Source organism: Lactuca saligna, chromosome 9, assembly GCF_052625555.1.
Source record: "Lactuca saligna cultivar CGN05327 chromosome 9, ASM5262555v1, whole genome shotgun sequence".
Taxonomy (NCBI): Eukaryota; Viridiplantae; Streptophyta; class Magnoliopsida; order Asterales; family Asteraceae; genus Lactuca; species Lactuca saligna.
This window is the reverse complement of record NC_136425.1, coordinates 173,678,575-173,706,452: the sequence shown is the minus strand read 5'-3', so window position 1 is coordinate 173,706,452 and position 27,878 is coordinate 173,678,575. Positions and strand designations below refer to the sequence as shown.

Below are 27,878 nucleotides of genomic sequence, written 5' to 3'. Positions count from 1 at the left end.
AACCCATAATTAAATCCAAATTAATTATTACTATTTCAAATTAGTATGTTAGTCATATAAAATATTAATAAATCATTTCCAATTAACTTATTACTCACATAATAAAATAACAAATTGTCATTTCTCTCCAAATGTCATTCTATTCAATTTGTAGTTATGAGGGTAACCCAAAAAGGACTTTGTGTCTAATGACAAATATATCCCAATTAAGTTATAATCTTAGACACCTTAATCCAATAGTATCCCACTTGGATAAGTCTATAACAAAAGTTGCAAGTATCACCCTGAATTAACCAACAACGTGTGTTTTCTGAAGCAACTTGTAACGCCCTGTTCTGAATTGCTTTCCTAATTTGGGACTGTGGCATGAAGATGGGTTATGATAAGGCTGAGGGCCTTTGGAAAAGAGAGATCTAGATCCATTTAGGTGCAGATAATGTAATTGAGGTTATTCGGGAGTTTGGGTTGTATGTTGGAGCCAATGGGTAAATCAGTAAAGTGGCTGTTCGAGCTCTTTATGAATTTTTGATTTTCATTCAGAAGGTTTTGAGGCGAGTATAAGTTGATAAATGTGTAGAGATTCCCACCACCTTTCAGTGGATATAAAGAACGTCAAAAACGTAGTTGAAACGAAGAAGTTATGGCCATTTGAAGTTGGAGTGGTTCGGGTGAGTGATCGTTAACTTGTTGACCAAGCTCATTTAAGTCTAACGACGTGAGACGCACCTGATGCACCAAAACCCTAATTTTTGGGTAGTTAAAGGTATGAGATGATTAGGGTTGCTTCTCCTTAGCCTCTTTCACTCCCAAGTCACTAAAAAAACCTAGATTCAGCCCTCTTGAGCTCTTGTTGGTGCTTTTGATGTGCTAATGGTGCTTTGATTCCCTTAAAGAAGAAGGAGCTCTTGTGTTGACTCATTTTGGCAAGATAAGCTCATCTTTGTGGATTGGCTAAACTTGTGACCTCCAGTAAGGTATAAAGATCCTACCTTTTTCACTAGATCTAGGTTTTTCCTACCTTCTTTGCATGAGATCTTGGCTTACCAAGCACGATGTTCATATAGTTAGAAACTTTATGAACCATTGAGTCATTTGCTTTATTATAACCCCTAGATTTGGACCTTGGTGCAAGTTAAGGTCTCCAAGTTTGAATCTTGATGTGCATACCCATCTTTTGACCTAACTAGTGTTTAAGTCATGTATTGGACATATGTTACTTAAAAGCTTCGATTTTTATGGTCCTTGGGGTCAAGGAAGACCCTCTGGACTGCCCCATGTTAAGGCATAACGGATTAGCAGCTTAATGCTCATTTTTTTGGTCCGATCTAAACTCACGACGTGAGTAATAAAGCTGATGGGTTTTGAGCATTCTAACACTCCTATGGTGTACATGCAATTGTAGAAACATTGGATATATGTTTTCTCTATTATAAGTTTGACTCTGCTTCAGGTAAATACACTATCTAACTCTGACAAGTTTCTAATTGTTGATTCTTAATACATGATGTGACTAGGTTTGTAACGACCCAAAATTCCAGACTAAAAATTTCTTTTAATAAAACATTACTTAAAGCAAAGTCATCAATCCAAAACATAAACATAGTAATACTTTCCAAAACACATGAACGTTATCAGAGTAAGGCATTCCCAGGCTGTCTAATCTATGGTGTGTGCCATGCGATCACCCCGAGCTCTTCCCTCCGCTACCGGAAGTACCTGAAACCAAAACTGAAAACCGTAAGCACGAAGCTTAGTGAGTTCCCCACCCTACCACATACCATGCATAACCACATACTGCACATACTGAGCCACGCCCACTATTTTGGGCCTCGCTCCTACCTCGGGCCTCGCCCGCTACAACGGTCCCGCCTGGCTGCGAGCCCCGCTCGGATACAGATCTGTCTAACTTAGGCCTCGCCTGTCACTGCCCTTCCCCCTCGCTAACATATAATAGCACATAAGCATATTGATGGGTTTTGAGCATTCTAACACTTCCTAAGTGTACATGCAACCCTATTAACCTTGGATCTATGTTTGTCTAATTATCATGCAAAGTTGAATTCCAAGGTTATATTCCTATCTAGCATACATGGGGAACAATTTTAACTTAAAGTATAGATAGAATAACTTACCTTGTTGTTGTTTGTGTTCCTTGAAACCTTGTGAGCCTAGCACCCCAAGTGTGATGCCTCAAATGCTTCACACAACACCAAATGCTCTTGGAAGAACTTATGAGAGAACACACACTTCTTAAAAATCGGCCAAGCCCTCTTGTTTCTTAGTGTAGCCGATTTTAGGTGGAGAACATGTTTCTTATATAGTGTTGACACATCTAGGGTTAAACCCTAATGTGTCATGACTCTTCATTTCCATGACCCATGGGTTTGTAACTCCCATGGAGCATCCATGGAGCATCCTATGGGTGGAACCCAACTTGATAATCCATGGAGCCTCTTAGCCCACTATACAAGATATGGATGATTTACATAATCAACCCATATATTTAATTAGTTATCTTTTGATCACATAATTAATTCTAAATTAATTCTTGATCAAACTAATCAAATAATATTATTAATATATTAGAACTTATAATATATTAATAATCTCCAAGTATTATTTCTCTCATTTAGTCTATCCAATTGCACGGTGCCATGCAACCCAAATGGACCATGCCGGGTCGGGTCAAGTACATACCAGAAATAGTTATGGACTTAGACACCTTATCCAATAGTCTCCCACTTGGATAAGTCTAATAACTATTACTGCAAGTATGACTTCAGGAACCGATCGGCAATCGTAGCTCTTTACAAGGTTTCTCGGAACTAAGAAGATGATGGTACGCCATTTAAGATAAGTGATCATATAATCCTCTGTTCTAGATATCAGTCGGACAAATACACGGAACAATGTCTTACTTATTGTCCAACAGTTTGTTTCCCGATTTCCGATTTGTTTGACAAAGAACTTCATTGAACACATCAATTTAGTTCTGACCGGGCCCGGTACATAGGTCAAAACAAAGTCATCGAGGGGCCTAGATATCAGCTTCTAATCCAAGAAGGAACAAATAAACTTCGACTCATATGTTTGTTCTACCACTCATTGAATTACACACAAGAGCGTGATTTATAACATCGAGTTACCAATGCGTTTTTTCGTACAATCAATCCATAACCAACTTGTAAGTAACAAATCATATCTCTAGGTTTGAAGACTTATACGATATTACTGTCTCACGATCACTCGAGATAGAATTCCATGAAGTGATTCCAGTGAGCGTGGGTTGAGTCCAATGCTCAGAACTTATGAGCACTCATGATTGCTGTAGCCTTGTCCAAGACCTTTACGACCAAACATGACAGTCTTGATTCATATCTACTTCCGACATATGACCGACTGTGGAGGTTTGAATAATATGTTATACCAAACAAAAATTATTCTGGAAGTCAAAACATGCAAAAGAAATATAGTAAATGATCGACAAGAGATAGCAACACTTTACTCATAAATAAAACACTTTTATTCATCATCAGATGTCAATTACACTTTACAAATTTCGAGGTTATCTAACTACTAAATCTAATATCATCCTTCAGCCCTATGCTCCGAGCATGCTGGAGATGCTTAACCCGAGTCAGTCCCTTCGTGAGGGGATCTGCCGGATTCTCATCTGATGATACCCTCTTTGCCACGAGGAGTCCTTCTTCGATCCGATGTATGATGAAATGGTATTTTCTGTCGATGTGTCTGGATCTCCCGTGATCCCTTGGTTCCTTGGCTAAGGCAACAACACTTTCACTATCACAGAAAATTTCCATTGGCTCTTTAATAGCTGGTACAACTCCAAGGTCTCCAATGAAGTTCCTCAGCCATAACGCCTCCTTTGCCGCCTCGTTAGCTACAATATACTCTGATTCACAAGTAGAATCTGCCACTGTCTCTTGCTTGGAACTCTTCCAAGAAATTGCTCCTCCATTTAGGGTAAATACCCAGCCCGACTGAGAGCGGAAATTATCCCTATCAGTCTGGAAGCTAGCATCACTATACCCTATAACTCTCAAGCCATCACTCCCACCGAGGGTAAGGACCCAGTCCTTAGTCCTTCGTAGGTACTTGAGAATATTCTTTACCGCAGTCCAGTGTGCCTTGCCAGGGTTCCCCTGAAACCTGCTAACCATGCTCAGGGCAAAAGCTACATCAGGTCGGGTACACGTCATAGCATACATGATCGATCCTACAGCCGAAGCATAAGGTACTCGACTCATTTGTGCTATCTCAGCCTCAGTGCTAGGGCTTTGTGTCTTACTCAGTTTGGCGTTACTCTGGATGGGCAACTCTCCTTTCTTGGAGTCTTGCATTCTGAATCTCTTCAGCACCTTATCCAAGTAGGTACTTTGACTAAATCCAATTAGTCTTTTACTCCGATCTCTCAAGATCCTTATCCCTAAAATATAGGCAGCTTCACCAAGATCCTTCATAGCGAAACACTTTCCAAGCCAGGACTTTACTTCCTGCAGGGTTGGAATGTCGTTTCCTATGAGTAGTATGTCATCCACATACAATACCAAGAAGATAACTATACTCCCACTAGCCTTGATATACACACAAGATTATCTTCACTCCTAGGAAAGCCAAATTCCTTGACCTTTTCATCAAAGCAAAGATTCCATCTGCGAGGTGCTTGCTTTAACCCATAAATGGATTTCTCAAGCTTACACACTCTATTGGGGTACTTGTTGCTGACAAAACCCTCTGGCTGACTCATGTAAACATCTTCAGCCAACTTTCCATTAAGGAAAGCGGTTTTGACATCCATTTGCCAAATTTCATAGTCATGAAATGCGGCTATGGCTAACAGAACCCGAATAGACTTAATCTTGGCTACCGGAGAAAAGGTCTCATCATAATCCACTCCAGGAATTTGAGAGAAGCCCTTTGCAACCAGTCTAGCCTTATAAGTGTGTACTTTACCATCCATGTCGGTCTTCTTCTTGAAGACCCATTTGCACCCCACTGTCTTACGTCCTGGTACATTTTCAACCAAGTTCCAAACTTGATTGTCATGCATGGATTGTATCTCGCTATCCATAGCCTCTTTCCATTTAGCAGACTCGGGGCCTGCCATGGCTTCCTCGTAGCTGTTAGGGTCATCTTGACTTACTAGTGTTCCATCACTAATAAGTGTCTCACCTTCTGCAGTAATATGGAATCCATAGTCATGCTCAGGTGCACTCCTAACTCTCGTGGAACGCCTCAGAGGTACAGATTCGTCAATTGGCTCAACAGGAGTTTCCTCCTCAAGTTGAGGGCTATGGTTTGAAGTTCCATCACCACTTGACTCTTGAATTTCTTCAAGATCAATTTGCCTCCCACTGTCTCCTTGGCTTATAAACTCTCTTTCTCGAAAGACTCCTCTTTTTGCTACAAACACCACATTGTCACTAGGTCTATAGAAGAGGTAACCAAAGGATTGCTGTGGGTAGCCGATGAAAATACACCTCTCGCTTCGGGGTTCGAGCTTATCATGAGTCTCGCGTCTCACGAAAGCCTCGCAACCCCAAATCTTGATGTGGTCTAGTTTAGGTACTTTACCAGTCCACATCTCGTGAGGAGTTTTGGCAACTTTCTTTGTAGGGACTAGATTAAGGATATGGGCGGCAGTCTCTAAGGCATACCCCCAGAATGAGATTGGTAGCGAAGCTCGACTCATCATGGAACGAACCATGTCCAACAAGGTTCGATTACGCCTCTCAGCCACACCATTCAACTGCGGTGTCCTGGGAGGCGTCAATTGTGAGACAATCCCACATTCCCTTAGATAGTCGAGGAACTCTGAACTAAGATACTCACCACCCCGATCGGATTGAAGCATCTTAATGTTCCTGCCCAATTGATTCTCGACTTCCTGTTTAAATTCCTTAAACTTCTCGAAAGTCTCTGACTTATGCTTGATTAAGTAGACATATCCATATCTACTATAATCATCAGTAAAAGTCAAATAATAACGATTAGCATCCCTTGTGGCATGTTTGAATGGTCCACACACATCCGTGTGTATAAGGTCCAACAAACCTTCACCCCTTTCACACGAGCCTGTGAAGGGTGACTTTGTCATTTTTCCAAGTAAGCATGATTCGCAACTATCATTTGACTTTAGGTCAAACGACTCCAAGACTCCATCCTTTTGGAGTTGGCCTATGCGTTTCTTGCTTATATGTCCAAGACGACAATGCCATAATGATGCTTTATCCAAGTTATTATTATTATTAGTAGAATCAATACACAAAACATTATTTCCTAAGTTATCTACAACAGACACAGCTTCATACACACCATCACAAGGTAATGCTTTAAAATAAAGAACATTATTAAAGAAAGCATCAATAGAACCAACTTCATTATTAAATGAAAAGGTAAACCCTTGTTTGTACAAGGCATGAAAGGAAATAATATTTCTTGCCATTCCTGGCGAGTAACAACACTTATTCAAATCTAAACTAAACCCACTACTTAGCGATAAAGTATAAACTCCAATCTTGGTGACAGGTGAAGCTTTCCTGTTCCCCATGATCAAGTTTATTCTTCCTTGCTCCACATCCTCACTTCTTCTTAGTCCCTGCAAGTCACAACAAATGTGAATACCACAACCGGTATCAAGGACCCAAGATTTCGAATGGGGTGAGTTATTAGAAATGATAGTGTAAATACCTGCATGGTTGGGTTTGACTTTCCCATCCTTCACATCCTGCTGGTACTTTGGGCAGTTCCGCTTCCAATGAGCTTTTTCATGGCAATAGAAGCATTCAGCCTCTTTTGGGTCAGAAGAAGGACTAATGAAACCTTTCTTGGTTCCACTTGAAGAAGAGCCATCAAGGGTCCGAGCCTTGGTACCCTTCGAAGATCTCTTTCTCTTCCTCCCTCGATTTTTCCTGATTGCCAAAACCGGAGTTGAGTTTGGAGTAGGAGTGATAGCAACCGACTTCCCCTTAAGACCTGTTTCTGCAGTCTTGAGAAGTCCCTGAAGTTTGCTGAGAGTGACCTCTTCCTTATTCATGTGATATGTCATGCGGAATTGATCATAGCACGATGGTAAGGAGCACAAAATTATATCTATTGCTAGCTCCTCAGGGAGGTTCACATTAAGTTTCAGCAATCGATCCACATACCTTTTCATTTTCTGCATGTGGCTCGTGACGGAATCCCCATCCTTCATCATGGTTGTTATCATGGAGCAGATGATTTCGTACCTCTCTTGTGGTGCACTTTGATGGTATCTTTCCATCAAATCTTGGTGCATTTCATAAGGGTAGAAATCCTCATAGGACTTTTGGAGTTCTGCTGTCATTGTGGCCATCATGATGCATGCTACTTTCGTAGCATCCCTTTCATGTGCCTGAAAGTCAGCGATCTCCTGAGGAGTTGCAGTGGTCTCATCAATCTCCTTAAGCTCCTTGTCAAGGACATATTCTTTGTCCTCGTAGCGGGTAATCATCCTGATGTTTCTGATCCATTCATTGAAGTTGGATCCATCAAAGGTGACTTTCCCACACAAACTCATAAGAGTAAAGGAGCCATTAGGATTCGAGCCAGAAGCATTATTTGAAGACATCTGAAAGAGGAGAACAAGTTTAGTATAGATTTAAGAGAGTCCTTAATAAAACACCCAAATGTAATTTTATGGCTAGGATCCAATCACAATATAATATAACTTAGAAGAGGTATGCCATAATCTAAGCTATACCATATTTGAAAGGTAGTTGAATGACGATTCACCAATTTCCACCACGAAAACTGAAATATTAGATATTAGGTTTTATTGGTTTTTTTAGAAATTCCTAGATTCTTTGAGATTCAATGAACTTTTCAAAGGCATGTTTCAATCTCGAGAGTTCCCTCCAAGTTTTGTGACTGGGATACCGAGGATCACAAAACGAGGTGTGAAGTAACCATGCAAATCACTTGGTACCCTTAACGTTTATCACTCAATTGATGTGCCGGTAAACCACACACGCTCCACCGATACTATAATAAACCTTAAGTCACCTTTTACCTACCTTGTTAAGTCCAAGTTAGTGTGCCGGTTAACCACACACGCTCCACCAACGACTTAGACAAAGTGTAAAGTGTAATTTCATGGAGTAGCACCGTATTCACATTTTCCTAAAGTAACTAAGATTGGGAATTTAATAAAACATTTAGTTACTTTATAATATTCATCATACTTTGAATGAGAATTTATAAGTTCTTGTCTTACCCGTTCGGCTAACGACCCTCCACCAGTCAAGCAAGCGGTGGGTGAGAGTAGACACCCATTAAGTCACCATTTTATAGGCAACAACCTTATACCCACCTTATAGACCGGCTTCGTGAATGAGGCGTACTAGCGGTAAGACGACTTTATTCTTATACATATATATATATATATATATATATATATATATATATATATATATATATATATATATATATATATATATATATATATATATATATATATATATATATATAATTATTATAATTATTAAATCATCATAATATAAGTATAAGGGTTGAATTTTAACTTTTAAAATTCTAGGGGTTGGAACTTAAAGTTTTAACTTAACTTTACTTGTTCCAAAACTTGAGGGCAAGTTTTGTAACTTTCAAAACTTTTCATTTCTTGTAACTTATGAGTTTAATAGAGTAATAAAATGAAGACTCTTCATTTTTCTAACTCTTGTGTTTGTTTTAATGGTTTTAATTCAAGTGTGACTCTTGGTTTTCCATAACTTGAGGACAAGTTATGGACTCCATTAAAACACATTATGATCAAGAATTAATCTACCACATAGGTTACAAATAATTCCTATGATCATCTAAAACATCATAAGAACAAGAACATGAATATGAACTTATTCATAAATCAAAAATTACACTTAAAACTTTGTAATTTTGATAACTAGTTGTTGTAAATGAATTATCAAAGACATTACACCATCTAAAACAAGTTTTTCAAGTACCAAAAGTTTAGGGTAATGTTTCTAATTCATTTCCAGCAACTAAAGTCGAAATTCTGCAACCAGTCGACGCTACTCGCCGAGTTGGTTGAAGATACACGTGAACTCGACGAGTCCTTCTTATGGACTCGACGAGTCCATTCGTAGACAGCAAGATTTTCGACTTTTTTCAACTTTTAAGCACAAATAAAAAGCAAACAAGCCTAGGCTTTGATACCACTGATGGGTTTTGAGCATTCTAACACTTCCTAAGTGTACATGCAACTCTACTAACCTTGGATCTATGTTTGTCTAATTATCATGCAAAGTTGAATTCCAAGGTTATATTCCTATCTAGCATACATGGGGAACAATTTTAACTTAAAGTATAAATAGAATAACTTACCTTGTTGTTGTTTGTGTTCCTTGAAACCTTGTGAGCCTAGAACCCCAAGTGTGATGCCTCAAATTCTTCACACAACACCAAATGCTCTTGGAAGAACTTATGAGAGAACACACACTTCTTAAAAATCGGCCAAGCCCTCTTGTTTCTTAGTGTAGCCGATTTTAGGTGGAGAACATGTTTCTTATATAGTGTTGACACATCTAGGGTTAAACCCTAATGTGTCATGACTCTTCATTTCCATGACCCATGGGTTTGTAACTCCCATGGAGCATCCATGGAGCATCCTATGGGTGGAACCCAACTTGATAATCCATGGAGCCTCTTAGCCCACTATATAAGATATGGATGATTTACATAATCAACCCATATATTTAATTAGTTATCTTTTGATCACATAATTAATTCTAAATTAATTCTTGATCAAACTAATCAAATAATATTATTAATATATTAGAACTTATAATATATTAATAATCTCCAAGTGTTATTTCTCTCATTTAGTCTATCCAATTGCACGGTGCCATGCAACCCAAATGGACCATGCCGGGTCGGGTCAAGTACATACCAGAAATAGTTATGGACTTAGACACCTTATCCAACACATATAACAACACTTAAGCTAACATATACTCACAAATCATGTCCTGAGGCCTCGCCTATCTTGGGCCTCGCCCTTGTCCTGCTACTGATGAGTCATGGAACCCCATCCACAAACTTACTGATAGTGAGATACGGGCCCAGCCTACACTCACTCTCTTCGCTAACTTGGGCCTCGCCCCTGTTCTGCTGCTAATGAGATATGGAAGACCATCCACACTCTGCTATTGGTGAGATACGGGACATCGCCCACACTCACTTCCCTACCAGGCACATACATGTATCACACAGACAACAAGTATAAACTAACATATAAACCATTCCTTGGGTACCCGCCCGCTATCATTGGACCTCGCCCTGAATATCATACTAGCATATTGTGCCTAGCGCTAACCCCCAGGTCATCCTACTCGTATCTACATGGGCTGGCATTGTAGCCTTAAACCCATTCACACAAAGGGAAAGTCACCTGCACTTGCTGAACTTGGTGATAACCCCTCTAGCTGCTACTCGACGACTCTCTGAACTCCTGCTCCACTAGCTCCCTGAGCTACCAATATAATTGCAACACTTAACTATCCCCCAAAAGTCAACTAAGTCAATTCTGGACAATGACAAAGTCATGGTTAAGGTCAACCCTCCAGGTCAACCTTACTCGCCAAGTCTGCCTTCTAACTCGCCGAGTTCACCGATTTCCGAGTCCTGACCTGCCCAACTCACTAAGTCCCCACTCAACTCACTGATCCGAGTCTTAACTCGAAAGGGTTTGGGGTTTCGCGACTTGACTCACCGAGTCCAAGAACAGACACGCCGAGTCCAAGGCAATCTTCAACAGACTCGTCGAGTTGTTCTTCCAACTCGCCGAGTTCCTGCCCAAGTTCATCCAACTCGCCGAGTCCACCCATGTGACTCGCCGAGTTACACCAGTTTTTAATCCATACAGTGGCTTTTCGAGCCATGCAGGGGCTCCAACTCATAGATCCATACTCGCAAAGCTTAATCCTCACGTAAAGTTGCAAACTTTACATATAACTAAAGAGATCAAGGCTCAAAACACTCTAGGGCTAGGTTTAGGGACAAAAGGGCTTCAACAACTACTCATCTTTTGATTCTTTATGACATATTGGACCATCCTAACACTAGATCTGAGGTGGCAACGACATATCTAGGCCCCAAACTCGAATTGGGTCTCAAACAACCATAAAACCCCAAAATCTCATAACAAAAGTAGATGTAGATGCAAAGGAGGGAAGATAGCATCTTATTACCTCCAAGATGAACACCAACTGTAGTAGATACCAAATCTTTACCTCCCCTTTGAAGAAACCTTCTTGATCTTCAAGTTCCTTTCCAAAGTTTCCTTCCTCCAAAGCTATTTCTCTCAAATGATGGAAGCTCACACGGAATCTAGGGTTTACAGGTTCTCTAGGATGATAAGGAGGCTGAGGGAGGGACATAACACCCATTATATAGGATACAATTCCCGTGATTAGGGTGTAGGGTTTTCCTCGTTCAGACTAGACTAGCCAAGTCCCCTTAAGCCGACTCGCCGAGTCGGTCACTAATTCCTGAACCTAGATCCCGCTCGGACTCGCCGAGTTTAGCCCTGGACTCGGCGAGTTGACCCCTTTGACTTAGGGTTTTCTTTCCTTCTTGGCCTTCCTGACTTTGGGTGTTACAACTCTCCCCCACTTAAACTAAACTTCATCCTCGAAGTTTGCTATAGCCCACCGCCTGCGATCTGCTTGCAATACCCTACTATTAATCCAACACCTGCTGCCTACCATCGCTGGCCTTTCGCTCAATCCTCCTGAAGACCATTAACCCTGGCGGATAATAATAATCTCGGGTCAACCGTGACCCTGAACATTTTGGAAACACAACTTACTCAACCGGCAATCCTTCTGGTACTGTCCGAGTTCTGCAACTGAACCCATAGGGGTACATCCCCTCTTTCCTTGTGCGTTTTCTTGCCTTCCCAAGGCGATGCTCCATAACCAACTATTTCTTTTGTCACTGTGAAGGTCCTATCCATCAGCAAGTCCATTCTTCCCGCTACCTCCATTACGGGTCATTATTGCCAGTATCCACTGGGTATTTCCTTCTACTATTCTTTAGTGTCGAGCACCCCACGATCCACTAACTGAATTCCACCTTAGACTGCTTACCAGCACTGCTACTGACTGAAAATTTCTGCTATACCTTATCTTCCTTCCGGATGAATTGAGACCACCCTGGTCCCCACCAACCTATCAATATCTGGATTACCGGCTCTTACCGGTCTCTAGTCCTAACAAAACTCCTAGTCGCTCCCAGCGACTTTCGTAGGCACTTCGACTACCTATAACTGCTTAATCTATTCTGACATCCAGGCACTACATTCCTGGGATCCTCGATCCCCTATCCGACACTACGAACCCTACCGGGTCTCACCTGAGCTACTAAAACTCACGGGCCTCACCCACGGGTCTCACCCGCCTCTATCCTTCTAGTCTCACTTGTCTAACCATTCTCGCACAGGCCTCGCCAACGGGTCTCACCTAACCATACTACTGAGCAACCCTGCTCTCGGTCTCACCTATACTGCTACTCTCATACAGGCCTCGCCCACGCGTCTCACCCAACTACGTCCTAGAGCGACCTTGTAACAACGTGAATTTTCAAAACAACATTTTCATTTTTGCAAACATCAAAACCATCATTTAATATTTTGAAACCACATGTATAACAATGTCATTATAACAAAATACATCCCATGATCATAAAACAGTTCCTTCGTCAGTGTGTACAAATCACGCCGGCGCCTTCCCATGGTTCTCGCTAGTACCTGAAACACGTAACACAACAACTGTAAGCATAAATGCTTAGTGAGTTCCCCAAAATACTACTTACGCACATACGCCTTTCTAGGCCCTGACCTTCCGGCCCATGTGTCTCAGGGGACTTCCGTCCTGACTCGGTAAACCTTCCGGTCCTACTTGCATCGACCTTACGGTCTACATCACAACGCTTTCCGGCCCATAACATATACGCCTTCCGGCCCATAACATAACGCCTTCCAGCCCATATCAAGTATATCATACATAACACATATAAACGATTAACTTATCATATATAATGCATATAACTCATAACATATCCGACCTTCCGGTCACACAATAAAACCCTTCCGGGTACAGTATAGTGAGAAAACTCACCTCGTGGAAAGTCTAGAATCTCACGTACTCGCTATCTCCAAATCCCAACGAAGACTCAACCTCGCCTAATCATAACGAATATTATTTTAATTAATATATACTTCCACAACTAGACTTTACCCCTTATCATCATTCCTCATAGGGTAAAAGACCATTTTACCCTTCCTTGACTCAAAGTCCACATGTTGACCAAAATCCTAAAAGTCAACAAAAGTCAACCTTCCAATACGCGGGGCGTACAGCTTGATGTACGCGGAGCCAACCCAAGAATCGGGGTCTCCACCCAGTACGCTGCGCGCACTGGGAGTTACGCCCAGCGTAACCATCAGACCTAAGCATTCATCATTTCTGGTCTTAATCGGTTAAGCCATAACTTCAACTTCTAGATCCGACTTTATTTAAGCATCCTTACTCATAAAGTCGAAACCTTTAAGCCTTGGCATGCTGTAAAGGCTCTTACACTCCTTAACAACTTTCCATTTCAACTCAAGGATATAGATCTCATGCATGGCCAAACATTCACGTCCACGATTACATTTTTATGAATCTACAACTCAAATGGACCAGAAATATGATGGATCTAAGCTAATGGAGACCATTTGCTCATAAAGTCTCTACCATTGGGACCAAAACCCTAGAAAATGGTCCATAAAGCATACCACAAGAACTACAAGTCAAGATCCGAACTTTTTACCTTAGAATGAAGCTCCAACCTTTGCAAAGCTCTGAACTACACTTGAACACCAACTTATAGCCTTCCCAATGAACTCTTCTTATTCTTTGCTACCTTGAAATGACACCACCAAGCTTAGAACACTCACAAATGGGCTAGGAACGAATAAACACTCTCTTAGGGTTTCTTTCTGAGGGATGGTGGCTGAGGAGTCGACCCAACACATTCCTTTTATAGCCAACCCATCAATTAGGGTTTTTGATTCTGGACCGGTTACGCCTAGCGTAACCTTGGGTACGCCCAACGTACCCGAGGGAAGACGCGTTTAAATGGAGTGCGCGAGTACACACAACGTACTCCTTGGACGCCCAGGGTACTCGCCCAACATGCAAAACCCTAAAATGATACAATTTAAATATGAAGGGCTAAATAAACGGGTACCTGGATTTCGGGCTGTTACAGGCCTCTCCCAAGGTCTCACCTTTCTAGGGAGATACAGGATACTTCCTACTATTCTCATCCACTACCCATTCCTGATCCCTATATGATCACTAGGAGATAAGTGCCTCGCCCCAACTCCGCTAACGAAGCTACTATGGAATGATATGGCTTACCTGCAGTCTTACATCACCTTCCATTTCTGAATGGTGGTAAATGCTACGGCTGCCCCATAGTCTTACATCACCTTCCACCACTGACCCCTGCTGGAGGAAGTTGCGGCTCTCCAACCATTCTACCATGCTTTAAACGGGATTCCCAACCACGTACTAACCATCGAACGCTGTACTACTTCTTTTCCTTCTCAGAGATCGTGTACTCATTCTGGAACTGCGTGCTTTTACCCTTGAACACTCGGAGGATCCTTCCCCACTTCGATATCGCTTAGATCTCACTGCTCGATGCTCGAAAAGAAATCCCAATCCTTGCTACCATTCCATAATAAATCTGCTGAGGAACCCCAAGTTTACCATTGCTAGGGATCTAACCAGTCCATTTCTGAAACTGTACAGCTCCGAACTAGCAAGACATACCAAGTACCTCCTAGTCATGCTATAGTTACTGCATCCTAAGTAACTTTCTCCAATAGAGCACATCCCCTAACTACCATTCAAATATCCAAGGTATGCAGAAGGCGTATAACTCAATCACAATCAAGCCGCACAAAGTAAAATATTCATACCAATAATGATGCAGAACCATAACAATATAATCATACACAATAAAAAGAACTGAAAATGGGGGTCGCATACCTGCAACGTTCGGTGCTGCCCGCATCTGCAGGGTAGTCATCAGAAATCCCTGCCTCCTACCGCAGGCGCCTCCGCGCGGCGCTGACGACCGTCTGTGATCCTCAAAGTTGCAGGGGCAGGTGCCATCACCCGTCCTGCCGAAAACAAACTGGGCATAGGGCCTTCTTGTGGCCCCACTGGTTGCAGTGAAAACATATCAAATCGGATCCCTGTGTGGTGGTAGCAGTACAATCCCTGCTAAAATGACCAGTCTGACCATACTTGAAGCAGCCAGACTCACCACTGCTACCACTCCTGCACGCACCCCCATGCACCATGCCACACTTCCCGTACCAGCCGCGGTCCTGATAATCCCTCGGTCTCGAATCCGATCCCTTGGGCCTTTTGTGCCCGAGCCCGAAACTATCTAAATCTCATCCGACTTCCTCTTCCGGATCTGCTCCAAATCAATCTCCCTTTCTCTAGCTCGCGCGATCATATCCTCCAACGTTTTGCACCTGGACCTGCTCACAAACTGCCTGATGTCATCCCTCAACATCTCATGGTATCGGGCCTTCTTCGTTTCCCCATCTGCGACATACTACGGAACAATAAGGGCCCTCTCCCTGAACTTGGCGGTGATCTCCTCCACAGTCTCAGTGGTCTGCGTCAAATCCTGAAACTCCCGTGCCAACTGCTGCACTTTAATAATTGGCAAAAACTCCGCCCTGAACCTAGCTGAAAAATCACCCCATGTCATCGTGTCCAACGCGACATCATCACCCAAAGCATGACCAATCTCTTCCCACCAATCCCTTGCTCTATCCTTCAGAAGACAGGAAGCGAGTCTGACCTTGTCCCCCTTGGGACACTGGATCGTACGGAATGCGTTGGCAACATCAGCCAACCATCTGCTGCTAGCGATGGGGTCCCTAACCCCATGATAATCTGGTGCCCCGCAAGCCCTGAACTCTCGAAATGTCAAAGTATGCGCTCCCATCAAAGCCATCATCTCGGTACGGAAGGCTCCTATCCTCTCATCCAAAATCTCCAATATACCCTCCTTGACCGTGCCAAAGATCACAGGAGTCTGGTCTAGTATGCTGCGCGTAACCTCAGCTGATATCAAATCCCTCATTCGCTCCTCGAGCTGCTCGGCTCCTGATCCCTCTCCGACGCCTGATCCGCCCACTGGTCTCTCTCGGAACGTCACCATGCTGAAAATATAACACAACCACTATCAGAATACTTATCATTGATGCGAGACCAAACACACGCACTACCAGGTTCCCAGTCTTGTCTCGGCCTTTCCCGAATCAAGTACGGATCCTCTGCTTTTAGTAGTACAGGCCCATACTACCTTCCACATCTATCCGTACTTTCCTCAAGAACTGCTTCGACTCCACCAGGTCCCTTTTCTACTACTACTGCTCCGAGCACTACCGCATCCTAGGCTTGCCCTAGGGAAACCTCTGACTCAAACCAAACCAGTCCTCAGCTGCTGAAGGACTCCTTGTGATGCCAATTAGCCATTACCTGGATACCATCACATGTGACGAGGGTAAGATAATCCTTCGAGTAAAAGACTCGTCCTTACAACGGTTGTAATCAAACAAGAGCTGCGCAATAGGGCGAAATCCAGCACTCTGAGATTATTCAACCCTGATCACATGTAATGTGACGTATCCACCTAATGACTAACTCCCATCACTCGGAATCCTACAATGCACAAAGCAAGCAAGATTCAGACAAGGGGAAAAATCTAACCATAACATACTCAAGCAATCAGAATATCATACCAAGAATCTGTACTAGCATGCAACACAAACTCATAATCTCAGGCATAACCTAAACAGGCTATCCTACTACTATCTAATCAGCACTATCATTCAGCTCAAAGCATATCTAACAGGCATATAAAGCATCCTCCCTAGATCCTTAGTCCTAATCTAGCATGATGTTCTATTAACCGATATTCATAACATAAACTTGTATGGGTATTTTCGGGTACTTACTTGAGCTCGGCTGATTGCATGCACCACACCCTTTCTCTTATCAAAATTCTTTTCTTTATGAATTATTTTTGCTTTTCTAAAACTATTTTCTTTCTCAAAACTTTCTTTTAACAATCTGTCTTTTCTTTTTGAAAACCTTTATACCAATTCCTCAGTTTGAGTTCAAACACACCCGAGAGCATGTCTGAATCCCTCAAACCAAGGCTCTGATACCAACTTGTAACGACCCAAAATTCAAGACTAAAAATTTCTTTTAATAAAACATTACTTAAAGCAAATTCATAAATCCAAAACATGAACAGAGTATTAATTTCCAAAACACATGATCGTTATCAGAGTAAAACATTCCCATGCTGTCTAATCTATGGTGTGTGACATGCGATCACCCCAAGCTCTTCCCTCCACTACCGGAAGTACCTGAAACCAAAACTGAAAACCGTAAGCACGAAGCTTAATGAGTTCCCCACCCTACCACATACCATGCTTAACTACATACTACACATACTGGGCCACGCCCGCTATTTTGGGCCTCGCCCCTACCTCGGGCCTCGCCGGCTACAACGGCCCCGCCTGGCTTCGAGCCCCCGCTCGGATACAGATCTATCTAACTTAGGCCTTGCTTGTCATTGGGCCCCGCCCGCTAACATATAATAGCACATAAGCATATAACAACACATAAGCTAACATATACTTACAAATCCTGTCATGAGACCTCGCCTATCTTGGGCCTCGCCCTTATCCTACTACTGATGAGTCATGGAACCCCGTCCACGCCCTTACTGATAGTGAGATACGGGCCCAACCCACTCTCACTCTCTTCCCTAACTTGGGCCTCGCCCCTGTTCTGCTGCTGATGAGATGTGGAACACCATCCACACTCTGCTATTGATGAGATACAGGACCTCGCCCACACCCACCTCCCTACCAGGCACATACATGTATCACATAGACAACAAGTATAAACTAACATATAAACAATTCCTTGGGCACCCGCGTGCTATCATTGGACCTCGCCCTGAATATCATACTAGCATACTGCGCCTAGGGCTAACCCCGGGTCTTCGTACTCGTATCTACATAGGCCGGCATTGTGGCCTTAGACCTATTTACACAAAGGGAAACTCACCTGCACTTGCTGAACTTGCTGATAACCTCTCTAGTTGCTGCCCGACAACTAACTCAATTCTGGTCAACGACAAAGTCTTGGTCAAGGTCAACCCTCCAGGTCAACCTTACTCGCCGAGTCTGTCTGCTGACTCGCCAAGTTCACCGATTTCCGAGTCTTGACCTGCCCAACTCACTGAGTCCCCACTCAACTCACTGATCCGAGTCTTAACTCGAAAGGGTTTGGGGTTTCGCAACTTGACTCTCCGAGTCCAAGAACAGACTTGCCGAAGCTAAGGCAATCTTCAACAGACTCGCCGAGTTGTTCTTCCAACTCGCCGAGTTCCTGCCCAAGTTCATCCAACTCGCCGAGTCGACCCATGTGACTCGCCAAGTTGCACTAGTTCTTAATCCATACAGTGGCTTTTCGAGCCATGCAGGGGCTCAAACTCATAGATCCATACACCCAAAGCTCAATCCTCACGTAAAGTTGCAAACTTTACGTATAACTAAAGAGATCAAGGCTCAAAACACTCTAGGGCTAGGTTTAGGGACAAAAGGTCTTCACCAACTAATCATCTTCTGATGCTTTATGACATATTGGACCATCCCAACACTAGATCTGAAGTGGAAACGACATATCTAGGCCCCAAACTCGAATTGGGTCTCAAACAACCATAAAACCCCAAAATCTCATAACAAAAGTAGATCTATATGAAAAGGAGGGAAGATAGCAGCTTATTACCTCCAAGATGAACACCAAATGTAGTAGATCTTGGATCTTTACCTCCCCTTTGAAGCAACCTTCTTGATCTTCAAGTTCCTTTCCAAAGTTTCCTTCCTCCAAAGCTATTTCTATCAAATGATGGAAGCTCACACAAAATCTAGGGTTTACAGGTTCTCTAGGATGATAACGAGGCTGAGGGAGTGACATAACACCCATTATATAGGATACAATTCATGGGATTTGGGTTTTCCTCATTCAGACCAGACTCACCGAGTCCCCTTAGCCAACTCACCGAGTCGGTCACTAATTCTTGAACCTGGATCTCGCTCGGACTCGCCGAGTTTCGCCCTGGACTCGGCGAGTTGACCCCTTTGACTTAGGGTTTTCTTTCCTTCTTGGCCTTCCTGAGTTTGGGTGTTACAAGGTTGCATTTTGGTGTTTAGCAGGATCAAGCAAAGGGAAGGAAACTTAAAGGAAGAATATGTTGAATCTGATCTCGAAGATCGAATTCAATCGTATGGTTTGAAGATCGGATTTGTGAGTAGCTGCTTAAGAGTTAGAATAGATTGCTAGGAAATATGTAGTAGCATAGTTTTCATTTAAAGTTGCCTTGTAAGGAAAAAGTTTTTTCCGCATTTTATAAATAAATAAAATTTTGTTTTATTTTATTATATCTCTTTGCAACGAGATTTATGAAAAATTGATATTTGTATGTTTCTAGCAATATTGGAAATATGAAATTTTATTCTTTATTTTGTGGTAGTGTCTAAATTTACCAAATAAGGAATGATTCTCATCACCCAACTTTCAATTGGACAAAAACTTGGAATCATGCAAGTTATATTGTATGATGAATGAGAATTTTTATCTTTAGAAAATTAAGACTAACTCGTTGCTCACATGTATATGTGAGTCAAGTGAATGACTAAGGGATCGAGTACACATTCTTGTACACTGGTCAAGTTAACCACAAAGATCAATAAGACTATTCAAAGTTTAGTAAATATGAGCCGTTATAAAACATACATTTTTTGCTAAAGTTTAAATAATATGAATAAGTTTCTAAACCGGGAGGGTGAGAACCAAATCATGTTCTTTGAAGGTATATAATGCCTCACTGAAAAAAATGTATGTTTTTAAACTTTAGATAATATGAATAAGTTTCTAAACTAGTTTATTAGGTTGTGAATCAAAGTCTAGACTTGTTTCTTAAGCTATGAATAAGTGTGTTTATAGTAATTACTAATTTATTAATGAATATATTCTATACGTATCTGACTGCTTCAATTAGAAAAAGTTTTATGCTATGAATATATGATTTTTTATAAGTATTAAGTTGAGAATGCATGATCTTTGTAAGTATTACGTTGTCAATGCATTATTTTTTTAATATGTTTTAGGTGTGATTAAATGAATTTTTTATAACTTTTAAGTTGTATATGTATGAGTTTTTTTTAGTTTTAATGTGAATTTAAACAGATTTTTAATATATTAGTGTTTTCTCAAATAACCTGAGTTTAAGTTTTTTAAGTTGTGGATTGTGATAAGTGTGTTAACTGTTATCTGATACATCATTCAATGCTCAAAACATCATCAAATGTAATTTTTAACCTGTAAATATATTTTGTTAAACTGTGAATTTGTGTATTAAATTGTGAATTAAAAATATATTAAGCTGTGAAATGTGTTTATTAAGTTGTTAACTGTTTTTACGAATTTTATATTTGCTTTTAAAACATGAAATGAAAGAAGCACTATACATAGATTTTATTTTCTCTAATTTTGAATAAAATATGTAACACTTAAATTGTGAATATTATGTAAATAAAAATTCGAAAGAAACATTTGCCAACATATCTAAATGTATAAATGTAAGTTTTAAATAAAGAATATTAATGTTAATGTATAGCTTTTGTGTATTAAACTATGAATTTAATATATTAAGTTGTTAATTTCATGTATTAAATTGTAAATTGACTATATTAAATTGTAAATTGATTGTATTAATTTGTGATTTGTTTTATAAATTATATGTTGAAATATGAATATTTGTACTAATTTTCTTGTGTGTATTTTTTGTGGAGTAAATATGTCAAAATGTAATAGTTTTTATAATTGTTGCATTAAACTCTCAATTAATGAATTTATAGGTTTATTTTAACATCCCAAAATTTCAAGGTAAAAAATTCATTTTTAATATAACTAAAAATACTATTATAACTTTATTCACACATTAAAAAGCTTTTCAAAATAAATAGTCTCTTTGGTTTGTCCATGGTCATATACACAATCCTTGCTAAGACCAAACTACCCTTATACTAAGAACAAAAAACTAACAGTGTTAAAAAAATTAATAATTCCTGCAAGTTTTGAAAAACACAATGACAATATTCATAAAAAACTTTACAATAAATAAGTTTATAACCTTTTATAAACAGATAAACTATAATTTTGTCCTTTAATTAACAATAATTTATAATACTAACACGGGCCATACAATTTTATGAATCATGAACCTCAAGTGAACTAAGGGCAATTCTTGAATTTTTTCAAGACTTGAATAAGATAATGTAGTGATATTATCAAAGTAAACTAAACAAGCTTTAACCACCAAGATCCAAGATCTTTTGCATGATCTTCCATCCATACGTACTATATAAATATACTTCAAACAGAACTACATGTTCACCCAAAAAACTTTTTTTCTATCCAAGTACTCTTGTCACTGTGCTTCAAATATTACGCTAGGAAAGGCTTCAATTAATCCATGGCAACAGCTTTTTTCTTCTTCATTTTGATAGCAACATTCAACCTCTCACTCTTACGGGTTTCTTCATTCGAACCTGCACCCCTACAAGATTTTTGCGTAGCCGATCCTACCAATCTAGGTTAATTATACTCGGTTTTTTTTTTCCTTTTACATTATTTCTTAATATTAGTGTCAGCTTCTTTTGTCTTATAATAATATAAAATTTATATTTGTTTAGTTGCAGTAAGAGTCAACGGCATGGCTTGCAAGAATCCTATGTTTGTCCAAGCCGATGATTTTTACTATGGTGGGCTCCACGTCGCCGGTGATACAAGAAACTCTTACGGGTATAAAGTTACTCCGGTAACGGTATATCAAATACCGGGACTCAATACTCTTGGCCTCTCATTGATCCGGATTGACTACGCACTATGGGGAGCCAACCCACCACACACGCACCCTCGCGCAACTGAGATAATCATGGTTCTAGAGGGAACTCTTCAAGTCGGATTCATTACATCAGACCCACAGAATAGACTTATTACGAAAGTTCTTCAGAAGGGTGATGTATTTGTGTTCCCCGTTGGACTTGTTCATTTTCAGAGGAATTTAGGTCATACGAATGCAAGTGCTATTGCTGCTTTGAGCAGCCAAAACCCGGGGCTTATTAGCCTCACAAACACGATATTTGGATCTACTCCACCGATTTCAAATGAGATTCTAGCACAAGCGTTTCGTGTTGATAACAAAACAGTGAATCACCTGAGAAGGAAATCCATGCATGTGTGAAAATTGAAACTTAGAATTTGTGTTTGAGTGTTGGTTATTGTAGATTGGTTGCAAGGAGTCTTTGATCCCAGCGCGTTTGATATTAATCTAGACATTTCATACTTATGATAATAAAGTTTATAACGTTTAGACAAAATTGCAAAAATGGTTATGTATTTTTTTGACGTTTTAGTCTAAATCCTGATTTTTTTGGGTTGGTGGTCATTTTGAGCTACTATGTTTATAATTTTGGTTCCTCCCCAAACTAAAAAGATTATTATACTCTTAATGAATTTATTTTTCATTTTTCTTTCACCTTTTAATAATAATAATATTATTAAATATAAAAGTGGGCTCTCTCTCTCTCTCTCTCTCTCTCTCTCTCTCTCTCTCTCTCTCTCTCTCTCTCTCTCTCTCTCTCTCTCTCTCTCTCTCTCTCTCTCTCTCTCTCTCTCTCTCTCCTGTGACCCCACCTCTTTCTCGCATAAACCATTTCCCTGACGAGTCACCCAATTCTTGAATTATTGTTCATACACTACAAGAATAGGAGTATACAACGACGAAAGCTATAGGGATAACAAATGTCGTTGTCATAGAGGATCATATAGGGACGACAAATTGTCACTATAGAGTTGACTGAATTTGTGTGAGTTCCAAACCTAAAGCGACGATAAATCGTTTCTATAGTTTGAGCAGGAACGAAAACTAATTGGCAGGTATCCGAAAAAGCTATAAGGACGACATATCGTCCCAAACATAAATTAATGTAAATATATATAATATTTTTAATGCTTATATATCAAAAAACAGGGCGACGTCGTTTTAATGGGCAACAATAGGAACGACTTATTGTCCCTATAGGGTTTCGCTGACTTAAAAACTTTTTCCCAATCCTTCAACCTTATCGTCCCTATCGCACCCACAATAAATACAGTTCCTCCTGTGAGCTGAGGAAAAATCGTCGGTGCCTATATGACGACGGGTAAGTTCGATCGTTTATTGCCCAACATTTCCCTTGTCCACTCCTTCAACCTTTCACTATGATGTTTTCCCTCCAGCTTTGGATTTATCCCGTTTTCTGAATTGCAGGTCAGCGGTTCCCTCTCATTCCGACGGACTACCTGTTTTCTAAATTTGCGTTTCTACTTCCTGAACAGGTATAATTGGTGTCTAAGTTTAGAATGCAAGAACCTTCCTTTTCTCCTTATTAATGTATATGTTTCTGGGTTATTTCCAACACTTATTTGTGTATATGTTGTATGGGGGGCATAATTGAAGTTGGGACTTGAACAACAGGTGTGGGAGATCAACATATCGTGAGTTGGGTAGCAAGCAATCAGGTTATTGTTTTCTATTATTCTATCTTCTAAGCAAGGATGTAACAGCCCTAGTGCCTCACCCCTTTGTTTGTCCCCAAATCTTTTGTAGAATGCTAGTATTTGTTGTATATAATCTCCGTCCTGGTCACAATTTCAACCTAGGAAAAGACTCATGGTTAACAAAGACATTAAATTCTGATTTTTTACTTGTTCAAAAAACAGTAGACAAAAGTAAGAAGTTTCAGAAGTCAATCTTATATTTTTCCACAAGCAATTCTCTGAAATTAAATTCTGATTGGATTCTTCCTATTAACAAGACTTTTAGGCTTTTAGTAACTAGCATTGTTAAGCCAGGACAAATTAAATTCCTTTTTGTCTTTCCAGTAGAATGAAACATTCCATTCTTTCTCTGATTTTTTTGCACCAAACACTACTTTTAACTAAATTTTTGAGAGAAAAAATGTTAAAGAACCTGAGAAAAAAGGTTTAACTTCCTTACCTGCTGAACCTCGATAATCATTCCATTGTCGGGAAATTGACCATCTCCTCCATTGAAACCCTTAGACCAAACTACCGCAATGAACCCACCTAAAATATCAAGATTTAGGGTTTGGTTATGGACAGGGAGGAAGAAAAAAGCAATGACAACGATGTTGTTAGGTTTACTGGCAGGTGATGGTGATGTTCGTCGTTGACGGATGTCAGCGATGATCTATTTTTTGTGTTTGGAAATCAATTCACATGTTTTCACTTTAACACATACACACACGAACATTCAATGTTCTAGTTTTGCTCTTCAAGAACAACAGATGAAATTGATTGAGAAGTTGAAGACATATCAGGGGAAAAAACGATTTCGAATTTGTCAAGATTTAACCATGTCGATCTCTCAAGATCCAATCTCTATAAGCCCTAATGCAATATGAAATCAGTTTCTAATATGAAATTGATTTTATGTGTGAAATCGAACCATGGATATCCTTTCTTTATCTTAGCTGGATCGATTAATAGGTGTGTGTGTATGTGTTTTCGAACGTAGCTCTCAATGATCCTTTATTTCTTATTTGATTTTGAACGAGAAGATGGGATAGAGATGGAGATTCGATGTCTCTTTCTTCTTCTTTGTGAAATTGATAAGCAGGTCTCAAGTTGTGGGTATGAGATAATGATAGTGGCTGATTTCCTTAGGATTTGAGATGATGAGAAACATACCTATTTTTTTCTCTCTGTGTATACTTTGATGGAAAAAAGAAGAACAATAAATGTTGTTAATCTATTGAGAGCTACACCTGGTTCTTGATTTTCTAGGTTTAGAAGCACAAAAGATTTGTTTCTTGGATTTCTACAAAAGTTGTACTTTGTGTATTAAAGATGTAGAGGTGAAGAAGACAAGCATGAATCTGGGGGATACGGGGTGGTTGTGTGTGTGTGTGAGAGAGAGAGAGAGACCCTAATTAATTATTTATTTCTTTTTTATTTAAATTAAATAGAAAAAATTAAAAAAAATATATCAGAAGGGTATTATAGTCATTTAAATTTTACGAGGGACCAAATCTACATATAAACATAGCCAAAAGGACCACCAATAAAAAAAAGTCGTAGTTTCGACTAAACCCCCCCCCCCCCACCCCCCCCAAAAAAAAATGCATACCACAGGAACCATTTTTGCAATTTTGTCTAACAATTATCATGTTTGTGATATCGTGAATATCCTACCAGATAGAGCGTGTGACATTGACGAATACACATGAACCATTTTTTAAATGTTTTCTTTAAGAGCATTTTGGACTTATCAAATATTAATATTATATTAAACAAACTATAAATTCTCTAATTTATAACTATTTGCCACTCGTTGTTGGATAGCTGCCGAACCACTGTCGGACTACTGTTGGACTAATAGTAAATTTAATGGTATTTTCTGGTTATATTCACTGCTTAATAAAAAAAATATTGTAGTTCTCATTTATTTGGTAATTATTTATAATACATAACATTTATTTTTGCAACCAAATATACAAAACTTTAATTAAAAAAATAGATTTATATCTTGATAAACTCAATCTCTCTTTTTTCTAAATAGTAGAATTATTTAAAAAAAATGTATCGTGTATAAAACATATTCACAGTTTAATAATCATACTAATTCAGTAATACAAAGTTTAATATTTTCATGCATACATTTATTCATATTTTAACACAAAATTTATATAAAATATACAACTTAATACAATATATATTTAGTTTAATATATAAAATTTACAACATAACATAAGTAATGAAACCCTTATCATTTACGGCGACAAATCTAGCGCGAACTTACAAATTATTTCCTGCATCAAGGCACAAAAGTATCTACGCAAGGAGTACTGTGCTTTTCTAACTCACGTGGTTGATAAGAAACAAGAAGTTAGAGACTTCGACAGCATCCCCGAAGCTAGTAATTTCCCCGACATTTTCCCCGATGATCTTCCAGGAGTCCCACCTGAAAGACAAGTTAAATTCATTATTGACTTAATCCATGGACCTACCCCCGTAGCCAAATCACCTTATCGTCTTGCATCGATAGAGATGTAAGAACTATCCATCCAACTAAACGAACTTCTTAGCAAAGGTTTCATTAGACCATGTTTCTCACCTTGGAGAACACCTGTCTTGTTCGTAAAGAAGAAGGATGGATCTTTCCGTATGTGCATAGACTATCGCGAACAAAACAAACTGACCATTATGAACCGACACCCTCTTTCGCAGATAGACGACTTGTTCGACCGACTTCAAGGAGCAAGCTACTTTTCAAAGATTAACTTAAGATCCGGGTATCACTAGTTACGAGTTTTAGAGGAAGATGTTGATGGATTTAGTGTCTAAGCCCATAACTATAATTGATATGTACTTGACCCGAGAGTAGCATGGTCCATATGGGTTGCATGACAACTGAACAATTTGTAAGGATGGACTTTTGAGAAAAAAGATATTCATGATTTATTAATATATTATAAGTTCTAATATATTAATATGAAATCATATTATTTAATTAATATTAATCAAGAATTAATTTGGGTTTCCCGTAAATTACTCAGTGAGTAGACTTTCCGAGTTGGGGAAATAACTCAGTGAGTCAAAAGGGGATTAGAGGACTAGATTTCAAGGCGGAACTCGCCGAATTATTCTTGAGACTCGACGAGTTGAGTTGGGGTAGCCCCGCGATTTATGCCAGGTGTGACTTGTCGCGCAACGGGAGGGACTCGACATGCCAAACGAGACTAGGGAGTTAGTGGACATGTGTAGACTCACCGAGTTGCCCAAGTGCACTCGACGAGTCGGGTCAAAGTTTCACCGTTGACTTTGGTTGACTTTTAGGGTTTGGTCAACAATGAGGGCCTTTTAGCCAAAGGAGGGGTAAAATGGTCTTTTACCTTTCTGAGGGTGCCAAGAGAGGGTTGAGTCTAGTCCTGAGAGTTATATTTATAAGAGTATTAGTTTATGTGATTAGGCGGAGGCTTGATCGTATTTCTACCGAGTCAGAGATTTTCCAAGACATCTGAGGTGAGTCTTCTCACTATACTTTACCTTAAGTGGTAATTAGAGTTATGTGACAGAGTTATTGTATGCTATTTATGTGATGTGTTGCACTACATTATTTCTATGTGATTTATGCCATGTGTATATCAGAGTATATCAGAGTTAGAACCGGAAGGTTCACAGAGTTAGGACCAGAGGGTCCACAGAGTTAGGGCCCAAGGGCCCACAAAGTTATAGCCTTGAGTGGCTAGTATGTGTTATGTGTGGTATTTTGGGGAACTCACTAAGCTTTATGCTTACAGTGTTATGTGTTATGTGTTATAGGTACCAGTGATGACCGCGGGAATCAGTTGGGCAGGAACATTAAGATGCTTTGATCTGATTGTGGTGGTGAGTATCTTAGTACACAGTTCCTTGACTATCTTAGGGAACGTGGGGTTATCTCACAATTGACACCTCCCATGACACCATAGTTGAATGGTGTAGCTGAGAGGTGTAATCAAACCTTGTTGGACATGGTGCATTCAATAATGAGTCGACCTTCGCTACCAATCTCATTATGGTGGTATGCCTTAGAGACTGCCGCCCACATCC

At 39.9% G+C, this 27,878-nt stretch overlaps 1 protein-coding gene and 1 long non-coding RNA gene across 3 annotated transcripts; one reads left to right on the top strand and one right to left on the bottom strand.

Moving 5' to 3' along the window:
• The first annotated feature begins 21,613 nt into the window (after positions 1 to 21,613).
• On the top strand, positions 21,614 to 22,922 carry LOC145018544 (putative germin-like protein 2-1). The gene is made up of 2 exons (XM_078976423.1): positions 21,614 to 21,814; positions 21,914 to 22,922. Exons 1-2 carry the CDS (start codon positions 21,694 to 21,696, stop codon positions 22,462 to 22,464), a joined length of 672 nt encoding a protein of 223 aa, XP_078832549.1. The 5' UTR covers positions 21,614 to 21,693; the 3' UTR covers positions 22,465 to 22,922.
• A 294-nt stretch (positions 22,923 to 23,216) lies between these two features.
• LOC145018545 (uncharacterized) lies at positions 23,217 to 25,175 on the bottom strand. Of its 2 annotated transcripts, XR_013667066.1 has the most exons (3): positions 24,975 to 25,175; positions 24,262 to 24,350; positions 23,217 to 23,920 (listed from the first exon to the last, which is right to left on the bottom strand). It is a non-coding gene; the product is annotated as an uncharacterized LOC145018545 (long non-coding RNA). The 2 variants fall into 2 exon arrangements; XR_013667065.1 differs by having other exon boundaries at positions 24,262 to 25,175.
• Positions 25,176 to 27,878: the final 2,703 nt, after the last annotated feature.